At 41.8% G+C, this 16,373-nt stretch overlaps 1 protein-coding gene across 8 annotated transcripts in view; it reads left to right on the top strand.

The window, feature by feature from the left end:
* hdac4 (histone deacetylase 4) overlaps positions 1 to 16,373 on the top strand; it is a 212,618-nt gene that overhangs the window by 124,296 nt on the left and 71,949 nt on the right. For 6 of the 8 annotated variants that reach the window (XM_037789081.1, XM_037789084.1, XM_037789078.1 and 3 more), the window contains 5 exons: positions 1,614 to 1,826; positions 1,912 to 2,057; positions 3,723 to 3,894; positions 9,629 to 9,749; positions 13,894 to 14,012. In XM_037789081.1, coding sequence (XP_037645009.1) covers positions 1,614 to 1,826; positions 1,912 to 2,057; positions 3,723 to 3,894; positions 9,629 to 9,749; positions 13,894 to 14,012 — 771 coding nt within the window. The remainder of the gene's footprint in view (positions 1 to 1,613; positions 1,827 to 1,911; positions 2,058 to 3,722; positions 3,895 to 9,628; positions 9,750 to 13,893; positions 14,013 to 16,373) is intronic. The other 2 variants (XM_037789082.1, XM_037789079.1) reach the window with 1 other exon arrangement.

Raw genomic sequence — 16,373 nt, 5'->3', positions numbered from 1 at the left:
GTTTTTGCTCTCTGCTGCCATGTTTCATCATTCTACCCCGTGCGTGTGCTATTTTGTCATCTGTGTACATAAATGTGTGAAAGTGTGTGTGCACAGGGTTTCTCTGAGAAGGATGTTTGTGTGGATGATGCGTGTAAAGAGGCTTCCTATACACTTTGCTTAGCTCTGATCTGAATCCCAGACAGTTATTGCTAATGCTCTTTCCTAATGTGTACAACTCTAAAACAGGCTTAAGTCCCTAGTTTGCCAACAACCAATATGAAGTGTAATGCTGAGTGCAACAGTCAAGGCTGCATGTGTCTTATTTGGATCAGAGAGGACAGGGTGATTTGGCTGCTGTCAAAGCATATTAAACATTTTGGACATCAAATCAATGTTGTACTATAGACAGATATTCTGAGAAGAAATGTACTTTAATAATTCCCTCAGGAGACCGGGCTTTGAGCCGTGGATAACGTGCGCATGTGTTCTTTTTGTGGTTCATTTTTAGCCTGTGATTTGCAACTGTGTTTTTAATCTAGAAATCTGCATTGAAGTACTTTATTGCTGCATGTTCTTGTTTTGTTTTTTTACTCAAATATTTGTATTTTTTCCACTCTTGTGCAAATATTCACACACAAAACATAACAAACACTGGACAACTAGCATACCGGGACATGCGTACACATACCTTCACATTCTATCACACTTTATTTATACATTATTGTTATTGTGCTCGCAGGGGCATAGATAATTAAATAATCAAATAATCAAATAATAATAATAATCCAAAATGAATGAATGGATGAATAAATCAGAAAAATAACTAAATAATATCTGTGTACAGTATATAGATCGGGGCTGTCAAAGTTAACACGATACCTAACTAACACAACTAATTTCTTTAAGGTAACTTAAAATGAGGTTGTAGTGGACTCATATGAAACTAGAAAACCTAAAGAATCCATCCGTACCAGCCATGTCATACTAGCTCGTTGCGAAGGAGGCTAAATAATGCTCCAAACTTTCACTAAAGTTTGGCGAGGAAAAACTGTCATGTCCATTTTCAAAGGGGTCCCTTAACCTCTGACCTCCAGATATGTGAATGTAAATGGGTTCTCTGGATACCCACAAGTCTCCCCTTTACAGATTTGCCCACTTTATGATAATCACATGCAGTTTTGGGGCAAGTTATAGTCAAGTCAGCACACTGACACACTGACAGCTGTTGTTGCCTGTTGGGCTGCAATTTGCCATGTTATGATTTGAACATATTGTTTTATGCTAAATGCAGTACCTGTGAGGGTTTCTGGACAATATCTGTCTTTGTTTTGTGTTGTTAATTGATTTACATAAAGCAGCATATTTGCCCACTCCCATGTTGATAAGAGTATTAAATACTTGACAAATCTCCCTTTAAGGTACATTTTGAACAGATAAAAAATATGCGATTAAATTTGAGCTTAATCGCGATTCAATATTTTAATCGATGACAGCCCTAATATAAATATATATATATATATATATATATTTTTAAATTAATAACATACAACAATATTAATAATAAAAAGGTTCTAAATAAACTCCATCTTTACGTGCTTGTTTCCATCTTGTCTCCCTCCTTCCTCCTCCAGTGGACGTGAGCACGGCAGCACTGCCCATGCAGGTGCCCCCCAACGCCACAGCCATCCTTCCCATGGACCTGCGCGTAGTGGACCACCCCCACCACCACCACCACCACCATCACCAGCAGTCCCCCTTCGGCCTGGTTCCCCAACCCCACCCTACGCCGCCCGTCTCCACAGCTTGCCCCGCGTCCTCCGAATCAGGCCGCGGGCCAGTCATTAGTAAGTGGGGATGATCTCCGCTTGTCGTGTTTAAATCCTGGCTATTTAATACAAACAGCTCTAATGTCTTGAACATCTCCTGCAGACCACCAGGAGCAGCAGCTGCAGCAGGAGCTGGTGACTCTCAAACACAAGCAGCAGCTCCAGAGACAGCTCCTGATCGCCGAGTTCCAGAGGCAGCATGAGCAGCTGTCGCGGCAACACGAAGTCCAGCTGCAGGAGCATGTCAAGGTGAGTGGAGTTTTAGGGAGTCCTTCCTTGGATACAGCTTACTGTAGGACTGTACTTGGCAGAAATGCACCTTGTGAAGGACAAGAGGAGGCATGTGTACGCTTAAGTGATGTGTGTGTAATCTGATCTGGTGGCAGCATTTTGCTTAGTCATCCCCATGGGAACCTTGGCCCCAATAAAACCTTGTCTCTGTGTATGTGTGGATTCTGTATGTGACTCACTTCGCTAAAAAGCCTCCCTGGTGTTGCCACGACCACAAAGTCAGCCAATGAGGATGATCAATCTGGTATGAAAATAACTCTGATGTGTATTCTCCAGCCTGCTCAGTCTCTTAGTTAGCATTTAGCACATTGGACTTGGTTAGGTGATGTCATGTCCTTTCGAATAAGCGTTGGATTCTTTGATTCTTATGCCGTGTGGCCAAAGAGTTCAGAAACAAAGAGGTGAAACTCCGGTGTTTTTTTGACGATGGATGTTTGATGGCGCTGTGATATCACATTCGCCATTTTGGACTGAAAACGCCATCATAAGTCTGTGGCCATGGATGTATAAAGAGACGTCTGTAAATCAGAGGATCATTTTTTTTAGGTAAATCAACTTCCCAGTAAGAACGCTTAAATAGGCCTCATTTAAACCATTATGTCCTAAAAGTTGTAAAATAACCGAATCCAGAGTTATTTTCCTCGACATAATGAACGGTCATCAGACCCACGGGACTGCACCGCCGTGCACGCTCATATGACATATCCGGTTCTGCCAGCTTCCTGCTAGCTGTATGCGGCTGTAATAATGGATATATTGACTGTAATTCATCACTTTTATTATCTTTTAATACACCCATGTGTCAGCTGTCAGCCTGTACCGTGGTGGATGTATTAACGTCTCTGTTCCCAAACAACTGGCTATCGGCCAGTAGTTAGTAGTGCTAGTAGCATGATATCAACAGAATTTAATGTAGTTGTAGTTTATTTACTAACACGCTGGACAAAAGACCAGGACACAACCTCTTCTACATCCATGGTCTGTGGTCTGTTGGACCCTCTTCTACATCCATGGTCTGTGGTCTGTTGGACCCTCTTCTACATCAATGGTCTGTGGTCTACTGGACCCTCTTCTACATCCATGGTCTGTGGTCTGTTGGACTCTATTTTGGATCCTTGACATGAAAAAGTTTGAGATTGGGATTTTTCTAACTTCCATTAATGTCCATCGCTCACTTTATGCTCCTCTGGGAAGCGTCAGGGCCAAAAAGTTTAATAAATAAATAAGTAAGTAAAGTAAGTAAGTAGATAGTTATAGTAGTATGCATATTTATAATATTTGTATTGTCTAACACAGGTCATGTTGGTAGAAACATTAAAATTATGACAATAGAATAAAAAATAATTAAATTTTGTACGGCACTTTGTAGGCGGACGTTTTACTGGCGTCCGGTAGTCTCTTTCAGTCCAAAATGGCAGAGGCGTAGCTCTGCTGCCGGGCGCTGACGTTGCAACGGAACGAACAATTGACTTTCACTTCTTATCAATATCCGTTCTTTGGTTGTGGCTACAGCACACCTCATCAAAACAATGTCTTCTGATATGTTGTGATATCATGTTGCTCATGCTCTGTAGTGTCCTTTACGCATCTTCTCTGTCTCCTTGTACTTTCTTCTTTCTATAGTCTTGTTTCTCTCTCCACCAGCACCAACAGGACTTGCTGGCGCTCAAGCACCAACAGGAGCTGTTGGAGCACCAGAGGAAGATGGAGCACCAGCGTCACGAGCAGGAGATGGAGAAGCAGCAGCGGGAACACAAACTCCTACAGCTCAAAAACAAGGAGCGGGGACAGGAGAGTAAGTAGCAACTGCTGGTGAGCGTGATTCTTTTAATGCCTTCATTATACAAGGCATCAGAAAGCTGTACTATGTGCGAATGTAGTGAGTTGCCAAAAGGAGGAAATTGTACAGAATAAAATGAGACCAGTTATGAGTGTTAGTGGATTGGCTTCCCTGGGGTTCAACAGTGTGATGAACAGCTTCTAAATAGAGCTTTCATACTTGACCTATCATATATTCACTTTCCATCTCCTGAATGCTGCCAACTTCTGTTGTAACTGTCCTGAAGCACTGTGTCATATTATCACAGCAGGTGTCAGGGTAGAATAGGCCTCCTCCAGCCCCTCTGTCACAGCACCTGTCCCTATTGCCCAGCAGTCAGAACAGCCTGACCTCGCACATTTACCAAAAGGAACATCAGAATAAGAGGGCCAAGACGAGCTGAGAGGAGCAGGACATTCAAGTGGCACACACACCCCCCGATTTTTATCATTTGTTCTCTTCTCCTCGAGTCATTTTGTTTGAGGAATAAAATGACTTAACTTGCGGGATCACATATCGCATGAAAATTCATCTCTTTAGGCTTCAAGTAATGCATTTGTGTCCGGTGAGCCAGACAACGGACCAATCAGCATCCTGTAAGGAGCTGCAACCAACTACGTGCGTGGCTTAGGTGTGTGTAACGACACAGAGAGGTGACTGTTCCCTCTAAGCAACAACGGCGGCTCTTAAAGGTCCCATATTGTGCTCATTTTCAGGTTCATACTTGTATTTTGTGTTTCTACTAGAACATGTTTACATGCTGTAATGTTCAAAAAACACATTATTTACCTTGTACTGTCTGCCTGAATATACCTGTGTTTACCCTCTGTCTGAAACGCTCCGTTTTAGTGCATTTCAATGGAATTGCAACGGAATTGCGTTGCTAGGCAACAGCTTGAGTCCATGTTTACTTCCTGTCAGCTGATGTTATTCACATACACTGCAACAGGAAATAAACTGGGACACATTTAGAATGTCTACTTTTAAAACCGTGTAATGATCTAAATATTGTATATTTGTGACATCACAAATGGACAGAAATCCTAACGGCTTGTTTCAAACGCACAATATCTGAATACGGGCTGTGTGTATTTCTCCGTATATTGAGCGTTTTGATAGTTTAACAGTATTTATATAGCACTTACACCTGGGGTAACCTCAAGGTTAGCGTAGATGTTACAATAGCATCAGTTATATCAGAGCTGGAGAGCAAAAGTTTGATTGACGGATGGTTCATCCAATCACCTGCCAAGTATTTTTGAATGTGCCTGCCCTTTTCGAAACAGTTTCCAATGACGGCTTCTCAGATGGTTCTCTGTAACAACCCTCTAGTCGAACCAGGCATTCACTATACCCCGACTTCATCTATATTTTTTGTTTCTTTTTAAAGGATAATTTTGCTCTTTTAAACTCATTTTTGTTACCTTACTCGTCATTGCATCTTTCAAGACAACATTGTACACACAAAATGACTTGAAACGCAATGACAGTTCTACAACAAAGTCAGATTCACAAGCTGTCAGACGATCAGTCTGGTTGTAAACAAACCAACACTTTAGCCAGATTAATTTAAACCACTTTATTCAGCGATAAAATCAAAAGCGTGTCCGGAATGTTGGTGATAATCCTTCATTGCATAGGAAAACTGCGTATGCATAACTTTTAGGGCTGTCAAAGTTAATGCGATAATAACGCGTTAACGCAAATTTGTGTAACACCTCTAATTTCTTTAATGCATTAACACAACTTGCGATCTTTCGGAGGTTGTAGCGGGCTCAGTGTTAAAGCTAGAGTGAAGATACTGGCATTATATGAAACTAGAAAAACCTAAGGAATCCATCGGTACCAACCATGTCATACTGGCTTGTTGCAAAGGAGCCTAAACAATGCTCCAAACTTGCACTAAAGTTTGGCGAAGAAAAGCTGTCATGGCCATTTTCCAAGGGGTCCCTTGACCTCTGACCTCCAGCTATGTGAATGTGGGTTCTATGGGTACCCACGAGTCTCCCCTTTACAGACATGCCCACTTTATGATAATCACATGCAGTTTGGGGCAAGTCATAGTCAAGTCAGCACACTGACACACTGACAGCTGTTGTTGCCTGTTGGGCTGCAGTTTGCCATGTTATGATTTGAGCATATTGTTTTATGCTAAATGCAGTACCTGTGAGGGTTTCTGGACAATATCTGTCATTGCTTTTTGTTGTTAATTGATTTCCAATAAAAAAATGTAAAGCTGCTGTTTATAAAGCAAGCATATTTGCCCACTCCCATGTTGATGATAATAATAATACTTGACAAATCTCCCTTTAAGATTTTAGATTTTGAACGGATAAAAAATATGTGAGCAATTTGCGATTATTCACGATTAAATGTTTTAATCGATCGGCAGCCCTAGTAACTATAGCAAATAGGGGGGAAGTCATAGCTGGATTAGGAAGTCGATCTGAAAACGGTGATGATATGTTTACAATAATAATAATAATTTGCATCTATAAAGCACCTTTCAAGAAACCCCAGGGCACTTTACATGGAGGTTGGGAGACAAAACAAAACAAAGCAACTAAACACAAGAACAGAAAAAGCAAAAGATAGACAGATAGCTGAATGGACAGTTGGGCTAATAATTTGACGGTTCCCTTTTTGTTTTCTCTTCCAAATAAGTTTGACTATCCTGGGGATTTGTTTAAAATCTCAACGTCTGACTGCAACATTTTTCCCCCTGACTCCTTTTTAACAACGTTGCCGCATCCCCAGATCTCAGCAATTAATTTGGCATGTAAAAGCCATCATGAGCGATGTCATTAACGACCAAACCTGTGACCTTTGATATTTATCATTAGGATTCAAGAGCACTGATGGTACCTTTACTGTCAGGGGTGATGCTGATACGCTGCAATGTGCTCTCACTTGGACTGACAAATAAAGCTGTCCTGGTATTGATACTCAAATCAGCTATGACACAATTGAATTTTCTTCTCTAGCAGGAGGAAATGTGTGTGGCTGTTCTTTGAGCTGTGTCAAGCCAATTGCTTTTCTTGTTCCTGTAATTGTTTTATATACTGCACAAATAGAAGGCGACATGAAAGACCCAAGTCGCTGTGTTAAGCGCTTTGAATTGCCTTCTTGTTGAAAGGTGCTATTTATATAAACTTGCCTCACTAAATGTGTTACTTAATGTTTGTATCCACTTAACACAGGACTTGAAGGGCTCTAAAAATGCGGTAAAGGTGCTTCCTTTCATCATGCTGGTGTCATTTACATGAACCACACATAGTATAAATGCACCTGATTCCACTGTTATCAGGCCATTAAATAGGTGTTATCAGTCGCTATAAGCACCACAGATGTGGGTCATGCTAAAACTACAACTTATTTAGGTTGAGTCAACAAAACTACAACTTCTTTAGGTTTAGGCAAATAAACAGGTTTACGAAACAAAACTACAACTTCTTTTACACATTGTTTGTTTCACACGGGATGCAAACTCCGGTCTCCTGGGTGAAAACCCTGAGTTGTGTGTGTTCCATCCATTGTCCACGACCTCCAACCTTTATGGAGTTTCACACTGTCTATACTACAGCACCTGACTTCTGCTTCTGCTCCTGTCATAATTACTACGGTTTCTAAAGGTCGCTCGTGTTCTTTTATTTCTTCTTTCGGTGATCTTCCATGTGAATAGATGATAAAACCTACTAGTGGGTGTAGTAGGCCGCTATTGACCCACATCTATGGGGCTTATAGCTGACTGATAACGCCTATTTAATAGCCAGACAACAGTCTAATAGTTGGCTAATGAGGAGAAAACGACTCGCTTAAACTGTTCAATTTCAATGCTTGTAGTTACAAAGTTCACATTAGTACTAGCCATGCAATTATGATGACTTTCCTCATTAATTCATGTTGTAAAGTTAATCAGTCATCAAGACTGTGTTTTATTATGATCAGGGTCTGAAATTAGCACCCGCCACCCACCAAATGCGGGTAAATTCTTGGCAGTGGCTAATAAAATCGTCAGGACATCTGCCACTTTGGCAGGCAGGGAAAACGCTGGGGATGGGAACAGAGATCGGTTCCTAGTTGTTAGATTCCTTGGAATGTCATGCCTCCGTCTCAATTGTTTTCTCTTTGATGCTTTCCGACAGTAACACATGCACAATGACGCATACGCACGCTGTATCATGTTCCAGTTTGTTTGGAACCGGAGCCACGGCGGAGATAAAAAAAACTCTCAACAGCATGGCGCTACTACTGCTAAACCTGAGGCGACGCACCCTATTCCCTGATGATGCTACACTGTGAACAACAAATCCATGCTGAAATCAGCCGGAGAGTTAGTAACTTTACCTGTTAGCAGTCGGTGGACAGCGCAGTCCTGCTTGGCTAAATAACGGAGCTACTAATGTTAACGGAGTTGCCATTTCATTACATTATGAGAAGTTCAAGCTCTGCTCAGTAAAAATGACTATTGGGTGAAGGTAAATTACAACGTTATCATGATGTGTTCAATTGTAATCTCGTAAAATTAAGCTTTTGGCGAGAAACTTGAATAAATCCATACATTTTTTGAAGGAAATGGTGTCACAGCAATATAATATAGATATTAGAGAAATAATTATGACCTGTTTAACTTCCTAACACTAGCTCTAAGCTGCTTATAATACATCATCAAAACTACAGATGCCAACATGTTTTTAATCAAAGCAAATATTTAAATAATCATATCTTTTATATAAAATATATCAAACCTTGAATGACATCAGATCTAACATGTTATTTCTTCATTTAGCGCATTAATTTCAAAATTTGAGACCCTGATTATGATTATTATCAGTATAGCTGTAAAATACTGTGATGTGTTTTTTTTTTTTTTTTTTTTTTGGGACAAGCTATAATGTGGTTTTTCGCCACATTTCGGCACAAATCCATTTGAATATACATTTAATGGTGGACCCACATTTGTAACCCTGATTTTCTGTCAGTAAAAGTCCTTTTCCCCGCCGGGCAACGTGAGCCTACGGTTTGACGTCTGTGGAAAGAGCATCGGGTTCGTAAACAGAGGAAGCTTTGTTAAGTACTGCAATAAATTGCATAGAAGGCAGTCTCATAAAAGCCAATTTCCTTCAGTGGCAAAGCGGACATATTAAGGATGTCAGCACTTCCAGCTGCACCGTGATTTAGAGAGCGTATATTAGCTGTTGTCACGTTCACATACTGTATTTACCACTTCCTCTGTCAAGCTTGACACATCACCTGTTATCACTGTCACACTCTTAGGAAGCACACCTCCACTGTTTTTTATTTTCCCTTTATTGCTCTCCTCTCTCTGTTCCTCACTTTTCCTCTTGGTCTCTCTCTCCCTTGACAATTTGTTTGTAGCTGTGAAATGAAGGTGGTAATTGAGGAGAGACCGGGAGCTGAAGGAAACTTGCGTGAGTTACAGAGCGCTGCTGTCGTCTCTGTGGAATTCCACTGAAACTCTGATGCAAGACGAGCGCGCTCTGCACGTTACAAACCCATTATCTATCGAAGCGTGGATGGATGTTGTTATAATGTTCATGGAAGTGTCACAGATTGGACAGTACAGGCACAGTACAGTACTGAAACGTCTCCAGAAATGCAATACTGAAGGAAGTGTACGAGTCGATAGATAAAAAGTGTACAAACCCCTTTGGTTACTGAGCTCCCCCTGTCTCTCTGTCTCTGTCAGGTGCCGTCGCCAGTACAGAGGTTAAGATGCGGCTTCAGGAGTTTGTCCTGAACAAGAAGAAAGCCCTGGCTCAGCGAAACCTAAACCACTGTCTGCCCAGCGACCCGCGCTTTTGGTATGGGTGAGTGTCACAGTCCACCATCACCGCCACAGAACCACTTATGGCTTTGGGATGTGACTGGTTGTGAATGGAGAACTGATGCGATTTTAGGTCAAAATTCAAGTTTATGTCAGTAGAGATGTGAGAAGTGGACAGGCAACAATGAGAGCAGAGCTTTCTATGACTTTGTATGCATCTCATTGTCACTCATTGAGTGTCTGAAATTATCAACGAGCATCCTTTCGAGCATCTTTTTCAAATTAAAAAAAAAAAAAGCATTTTTTTTCTCATTTAAATGTTTTCTTTTTTTTCTTTTTTTAGAAAGCCTGAAAAAAAAAATTAGCTTATAAAGTTTGTTCACATCTATAAAATACTTCTATAAAAATCTTAAAGAAAAGTTGCATTCGAATGCAAATGATGGATAAGATCCTTCTTTTTTTATCTCTTTCATACTTACCTTTGAGTGATCTTTCAATGTTACTTAAAGCAGCAGTAGGTGAAATTGGAGCAAATATGATTTAAAAAAGTTATTTTTATAAGACGGTCACTATATCCTGACAGTAGTGCATGAGACAGGTAATCTGAAAAAAAAATCATGTGCCTCTGTGTCCTCCGGTGCTCCTGACAGCATCTGTAAGATTTCACAGACCGGAGGAAAACAACCAATCAGAGCCGAGCTGGAGCCTTGCCGTCTCTGAGCAGCTGTCAATCACTCACAAACTCCGATCAAACGGTCAAACTAGGCAGCACTGATCGAATATGAATCAATATTCTGTTACTGTAATGACTATTTCTCTCCTCAAATGTGTTCAGAAACATCTTGTAGTGTACTGTTTAGCTGTAAAATGAGAAAGTTTGTGACCCGGCAGCCATGTCTAGATCTGTTGAGGAAATACCAAGCACCGCCCACCAGCCGGAGCACACTCTCTCATTTTAAGATGTTTCTGAAAACATTTGAGGAGATAAATAGGCATTACAGTAACAGAATATTGATTCATATTTGATCAGCGCTGCCTAGTTTGACCGTTTGATCGGAGGTTGTGAGTGATTGACAGCTGCCTCCGTTGAATGAACAGCCAATAGGAACGCTCTCTCTCAATGAAATGACCTGTGATTGGCCAAAGTCTCCCGTCACAGGCTAGTTTTTTTAAAGCTTTAAAACAGAGCCATGAGGAGGAGCAGAAGTCTAGTTTTCTCTCAGAACACTTGAATTACAATATGCTGAAAGGTTATTATGGAATTTTTGCCCAATGATGCCAAAAACATTCTGCCTACTGCCGCTTTAGTGATTGGGCATTTTCTGGTTTTAAAAGACAATTCCACACAGATGAAACCTTTTATTTCTGAGCTATCAAATATAAACCTGTATTGTTTTCTTTTATCTTTATAAGCCTTTTCTTATCGAAGATGAAAAAGAATTGCCACACCGAGAAAATATCAAAACACAAAAGCCACAACGATGAGCGACACAACAGTCCCTCATCGTCCTGGCTTTGCAAACGTGGCAAACCTTGTGGTGTAACGAACCCCCTGTTGCGTGGGAGTCCCTGCGCACGTAGGACGTTACCAACGTCAACATTGGCGTCTCTAAGAGTCCTCGCCGCTTGCCTTGAAACTACAGAGAAAACGTTGAAGGAACGAGGCTCTTTTTTTCTTTTCTTTTTTTCCTGTCGATGTTTGTAGTCGGTGATTGACAGCCGGCTCTCTTTGAGGTGTGCTTGGTGCGTGCGTGTGTTTGAAGTGGGCTGAGAGAAAAGACAATGGCACCTCTCATGCGCTTTAAATATTTGAAGAGGCTTTAAGCAGTCAAACATTTCTGCCAAGGCAGGAGATGAGAGAACAATCCAAAGAGTGTGCCGTCAGTGAGGAAACTGATTTTTCTTTCACTGTCACCGTTTCTCCCATTTCTTTAGTGTCCTACCTGTTTGCTTCCTCCTCAGTTCTTCCATATCTGCCTCCGTGCCTGCTAGGGATGCACCGATACCGATACCAGGACCTACCGATACCAGTATCGGTATCGGGTCTGATACTGTGCTCATGTACTCATACTCACAAAACAGCTCCGATACAACGGCTCCGATACCACTTAACGGTGCTGCACCTGACCCCGCTGGGCCGGGATCCCACCTCAGCCGGCACACCGGCCCACACTTTCATTGTGCCACGGGGTTTTGCTTCCACCCTCTGACTTGTGCGTGCGTTAGACTCCTTGGTCCGTGTTTCAAGACGGGTCGGGTGGGTTGCGGACCTCGCCACAGACCTCTGGCACCTTTTACGATCTGGCGGCACGATGCGGATGGGGCGCACTGAGGACAGTCCGCCCCGTTCGACAGTCGCACCAGGAGCAGGGGGCCGTCCCCGGCGGGTAGAGAGGATGCAGCAAGCCCTTTGTCCACAGTGCGGTGAGGTCCGGGCGGGGAGCGCTGTAAAGCCGCGGCCGCGAGCCACCTTCTCCCCGAGCCACCTTCTCCCCGAGCCTTTCCAAACCGACCTAGAGCCGGTCGCGGCGCACCGCCTCGTATGCGTGACTCCCCAGCCTGCCGTGTGTCACTCACACCCTCCAGCTGGCTGTTAATGAGGGTCTTTTGGCACAGAGAAGTACTCGTATCGGTACTTGGTATCGGAGAGTACCCAAATGTAAGTACTTATACTTGTACTCGGTCGTACTTAAAAAAAGTGGTATTGTGCATCCCTAGTGCCATGCGATGCCGTGGCCTGACGCATATTGTTTTCTGGTTGTTCGTACCGTACCGGGCTCCATTCCTGTGAGGCAATACCTCAGGAACACTTGGAGGGAATGTCTTCATGTCTTAAGGGTGAACTTTTTTAGATTTTGATGGTCAAAGGTCACCGTGACCTTACGTCCATCCCATTCTTGTGATATCTCAGGAACGCTTGAGATAATTTCTTCAAATTCAGGACAAACGTCCACTTGGATTCAAAGATGACCTGATTTGATTTTGGTTGTCAAAGATCACTGTGACCTCACAAAACACGTTTTTTTGGCCATAGCTCAAGAATTCATATCCTAATTATGACAATTTCACACACAAATGTCTTAGAGGATAAAATTAAGTGATGACATTTTGGGCAGACATGGATGTGAAATGCAACTTGACTGGTTGGCGGAGGCATACAACCGCACGGCGGTAATTCTAGTTCTCTTTAAACTAGGGCTGTCAGAGTTAACACGACAATAACGCATTAATGCAAATTCATTTTAACACCACTGATTTCTTTAACGCATTAACGCAATTTGGATTTTGAGGTTGTAGCCGGCTCAGTTTTAACTCAAAGCTAGAGTGAAGATACTGGCATCAAAAGAAACTAAAAAAACCTAAAGAATCCATCGGTACCAACCATGTCATACTAGCTTGTCCCGAAGGAGGTTAAATAACGCTCCAAACTTATGCTACATTTTAGCGAGGAGATACTGGCATGGCCATTTTCAAAGGGGTCCCTTGACCTCTGACCTCCAGATATGTGAATGTAAATGGGTTCTATGGGTACCCACGAGTCTCCCCTTTACAGACATGCCCACTTTATGATAATCACATGCAGTTTGGGGCAAGTCATAGTCAAGTCAGCACACTGACACACTGACAGCTGTTGTTGCCTGTTGGGCTGCAGTTTGCCATGTTATGATTTGAGCATATTTGCCCACTTCCATGTTGATAAGAGTATTAAATACTTGACAAATCTAATTTTGAACACATAAAAAATGTGCAGTTAATTCGCGATTAACTCTGATTAACTATGGACAATTATGTGATTAATCGCGATTAAATATTTGTATCGATTGACAGCCCTACTTTTAACCTCATCTCTCCTCTCATTCTGCATCTCTTACCTTCTCCGTCCCGGTCTCTGTGCATTCTTCACCCACCTCTCAGAAGGCAGCTTGGCCTCTTTGCTGTCTTATGGTGAAAAAGACGAGCAGAGGATACTTACGTCCCCTCGCTCTACTCTTTGTCTCTGTCTCCATTCCACCCACACATTGTCTTCTCTGCAGCGTCTTTTAAAGTGTTGACCTTGGGGAGGGAAGGTGGAAGCTGTCTTTGTCACTACACCTTTTGTATGTGTGTTTATGGGAAATCAGGTAAGGTACTTGGCAAGCATACATAAATACTGAAGTATATTTATATATTTTTTTTCTTTTTTGTAGAAAAACCCAGCACAGCTCTTTGGACCAGAGCTCTCCTCCTCAAGCAGGATTGTCAGCCTACACCCACCCGATGCTGGGCACCTACGACTCAAAAGACGACTTCCCTCTCCGCAAAACAGGTACAGAATGGCGCTGTGGTTTTACTAAGGTACCGCTGCTTTCTGACATCCATATTCCTCCACCTCTTAAAAACCAGCTACCCATTGCATGTCTGGAGGCGAGCCCTAATCTTCCTTTCCCCTGCATTAGCAATTGAAATGGCTTATTGGGTTTCACAGTCGGGGCACATGGACCAGGAGTCAGCCACTGGAGGATTAAATGGAACCCCTAAAATAGTATCAAAAAAAAGATATGAAAGGTTATTTAATGAGGTCTTTTGAAGCAGTCTCATGTAAATGAGGGTGGGATAGATGGAGAGTGGGAGCTCTAAATTAGAACATTAGAAACCAAAATTGTGTTAAAGGAATACATTTTGGGAAATATGCTTATTTGCTTTCTTCCTGAGATGGAAGATCGATACCATTCTCATGTCTGTGTGGTAAATATGTAGCTGGAGGCCGAAGCCTGTTAGCTTAGCTTAGCATAAAGTCTGGAAGCAGGAGAAAACATCTAGCCTGGCTCTGCGCAAAGGTAACAAAATCAGCCTCCCCAGCACCTCAAAAGCTCGCTATCACGAACAGTGTAGAGACGACAATCCGACAGTTTTACAAGGGGGTTGTGTGCCGGATTTCTTTGCCAGAACCAGCTGTCAGGCAAGAAGCCGACTCCAGAGGCCTGTTTCAGAAAGCGGGATTTAGTGAAAATTCTGAGTTGATTAAGCCTGAGATGAGGGAAACTCTGGACTTTCAGTTCAGTTACCATGGTAACTGACTCTGAACCTAACGCTGCGCGCTGGCAGGTTTTCTTCAACTGAGTTTCTCTCCGTCTCCTCGCTCTTACGGAGCCAGACACGCAGTTTTATTTTTGCATTCAGTCCGCATCAATGCTCTGTCATTTCTTTGAACAGCGGCTTTTGCCTTCACATTTAAATATCACACATAATCGAATCACCCTCAGCTCAGAATGAAACCTCTGCATGTCCTACTTTTTTGCAAAGTTCATATTTAATAACAGCGTGACTGAGACAGCTGTCGGTCTGTTAGAGCAGTTCCACTAAAATGTTTATTGCACATAATGTGAAATCTCAGTAAAAATCAGTATGAAGCTCAGACACGTAGGATCAATGATTAATGATCTCTGTCATTCGGGATGTGATCGGTCGCACAGCTGGAACACAATTCCTATAATATTGGTCATTATATGTTAATATTTCTGAGTGAGCAGGATGGTGATGCAGCTGCAGAATGGAGTCAGAAAGTGAGTTTATTGAGTAGGCTGCGTATAGTCTGAACGTGTTGACTACACTGATTGAGTACATTTGTTGAAGTAGCTGAAATAAAGCCACTGAATGCTGTAGAGCCAAGATCCTAATAGATGTCCACAATTCAAAATCGACTATATTTTAACCTTTAAATCAACATTCTGACTGGATCAGACTGTGAGCTTACATATTTTTTTAAATCATCAACTAGGCTATATTTTTCATCTTCAATTCCTGGTTCCTGTCTTTTGCATCAGTCAGATTACAGCTGATCAGATATATTTAAAGGTCCCATATCGTGCTCATTTTCAGGTTCATACTTGTATTTTGTGTTTCTACTAGAACAAGTTTACATGCTGTAATGTTAAAAAAAAACTTTATTTTCCTCATACTGTCGACCTGAATATGTCTGTATTCACCCTCTGTCTGAAACGCTTCGTTTTAGTGCATTTCAACAGAATTGGAATTGTGTTGCTAGGCAACAGTTTGGGTCCATGTTTACTTCCTGTCAGCTGATGTTATTTACATACACTGCAACAGGAAATAAACTGGGACACATTTAGAATATTTAAGTTTAAAAACGTGTAATGATCTATATATTGTATATTTGTGACATCACAAATGGACAGAAATCCAAACGGCTTGTTTCAAACGCACAATTTCTGAATACGGGCTGTGTGTAATTCTCCTTATATTGAGCGTTTTGATAGTTTAACAGTATTTATAAAGCACTTAAACCTGCTTTATAATATAAAAGACATGAAAGTCTCACTTTTTACAATATGGGACCTTTAAAATATAATGTAGGCTACAGTCTAATACACAGTCAGATTCCACCACTTTATCATCCATTAAGGAAATGCCAGTCTGGTGAATTAATGGACAACACTGAATAAAACTTTATTGTATTATTAACACTTTTCCCCGCTCTGACTTTTTTTTTATATAAATGTGCACAGTCCACATGCATTAACATCTCTACGTGGACTGGATTAAAATGAAGGCTGTGCTTTTTATTTACCTGTTGCCATGGCGAAGCGTCGTATCAGAGCTCCATTGATGATGGCTTTTCCTCTTCAGGTTCAACCTACTCAGAGTTGATTGAACTGACTCTGATCAG

The sequence above is a fragment of the Sebastes umbrosus genome, chromosome 13 (genome assembly GCF_015220745.1).
Source record: "Sebastes umbrosus isolate fSebUmb1 chromosome 13, fSebUmb1.pri, whole genome shotgun sequence".
Lineage (NCBI taxonomy): Eukaryota > Metazoa > Chordata > Actinopteri > Perciformes > Sebastidae > Sebastes > Sebastes umbrosus.
The sequence above is the reverse complement of the archived record's forward strand: the minus strand, read 5'-3'. Positions and strand labels throughout refer to the sequence as shown.